Here is a 1489-nt window from a genome sequence, read left to right as displayed (position 1 = left end):
AAGGGTGGTGAGGGAGGATGAACCAGCAGGTCGGTTTCCGGCAGTAAAAGGCGGCCTGGGAAAGCATAGCCGACATCTCTGGATCCAATTCAGGCCTTGCCACCATCCCGGAAGGCGGCAGCGCAGCCGAATCTTCCTCTCCAGAGAGCTCTCCCTCTGATGCAGTGATTGACATCTGGTCGTCGGGAGGAGCACCGAAGGATACCGCTGGTACGCTCTTTGAAGAGGGCCCAGTCCTTTGGCAGCTTAACTGGTTGCGAAGCGCCAGAGGAGCGATAGTCCCCCGAGGGTTGGTTCCCTGAGGGGTTTGCCACCGCTGTAACCCTCAAACCCCCCGTGCTACTGCTGGAAGTAGCCCTCGCCTGGCAGCCGCCAGGACGAGCACTAGATCGCGGCAGAGGCAACGGAGCTCCACCCACCTGGCTGCCGCCAGGACGAACACTAGATCGTGGCAGAGGTCATTGGAGCTCCGCCCCGCTGGAGGAAACGGAGCCTGGCCCGCAGCTCCGAGATGGTCATCTTCCCGCAATGGGAACATGACTCATCCGTGAACGCCACCTCAGCGTGTTTAATGCCCAGACACGTGAGGCAGCGATCGTGACCATCACCCGGCACCAGGTAGCGACAGCATCCAGAAACGCACGGGTGAAATGGCATCTTTAAAAAGACAATTATTGACGATTATTATTAGACAATAAGACCCGCTTATTGTAGTCTTTTAGAGAAACTGGCTCTTTTAGGGAAATGCTCTTTTACGTGCTGAGACGCACAGAGGAAACGGCCATTTGCAGCACGAGAGGGGGTAATGCAGCCTGAAGTGCGCAACCCACTCGACACAGGAACGACCACCGCTGAAGCACCATCCGCCAACACAAAAAGCTCCCGAGAGCGCGCTAGACTCGTCACACACGAAGCAGTTTCGTAGGAGCAGAATGATGTTGTCGCTCGGCTTCGAAGCGAAAAGCTGGTATGCGTTGCACCGGCTGCCTTTTTATGCTCATGCTGTGATCAGCGGCAGCTGGATGCAATCATCGCATGCCAATGTGCATTGACTCGTTTAGTTTACACTCGAAGTGGATTGGTCTCTCTAAGCAAGATCCCAATTCGTCGGTCACGACGTAACTCGTAGTGACTGACTGAAAGGGAACAATAGTGTTATGTGTTGTTTAATGTACTGAACTCTGACCTTTCTCCAGGTGCATTCTCTTGGCCTCGTGGCTGATGTCATGAGTTGCCAGATCGCCCTCTTTAGGCCCAGGTAAGATGCTGGGAGACAGGCCCAGTAACGCCTGGTTCATTGACAGTCCGTTCTGATGCACAGCTTTGAGAGAACACAGAGACACATTATTCCCATCTCCACACGCTCTCAATCGACAACGCAAAACACCTCGAGTGATAAATAATGATTTGAGTTGTAAAGAGCCCTCATTGTCCAGTGGCTAGAGAAGGTGAATAAGTCCTTGGCTTTCAAATGTTTGTGACTGGGGGT

At 53.6% G+C, this 1489-nt stretch overlaps 1 protein-coding gene across 3 annotated transcripts in view; it reads right to left on the bottom strand.

Moving 5' to 3' along the window:
* LOC107681315 (dachshund homolog 1-like) overlaps positions 1 to 1377 on the bottom strand; it is a 43587-nt gene extending 42210 nt beyond the window's left edge. For 2 of the 3 annotated variants that reach the window (XM_016477596.1, XM_016477595.1), the window contains exon 1: positions 1187 to 1377. In XM_016477596.1, the coding sequence (XP_016333082.1) occupies positions 1187 to 1298 (112 nt within the window). In that variant the 5' untranslated portion in view covers positions 1299 to 1377. The remainder of the gene's footprint in view (positions 1 to 1186) is intronic. The other variant, XM_016477594.1, reaches the window with a different exon arrangement.
* Between the last annotated feature and the right edge of the window lie 112 nt (positions 1378 to 1489).

The sequence above is a fragment of the Sinocyclocheilus anshuiensis genome, unplaced genomic scaffold, assembly GCF_001515605.1.
Source record: "Sinocyclocheilus anshuiensis isolate Anshui unplaced genomic scaffold, SAMN03320099.WGS_v1.1 scaffold1620, whole genome shotgun sequence".
NCBI lineage: Eukaryota > Metazoa > Chordata > Actinopteri > Cypriniformes > Cyprinidae > Sinocyclocheilus > Sinocyclocheilus anshuiensis.
The sequence above is the reverse complement of the archived record's forward strand: the minus strand, read 5'-3'. Positions and strand labels throughout refer to the sequence as shown.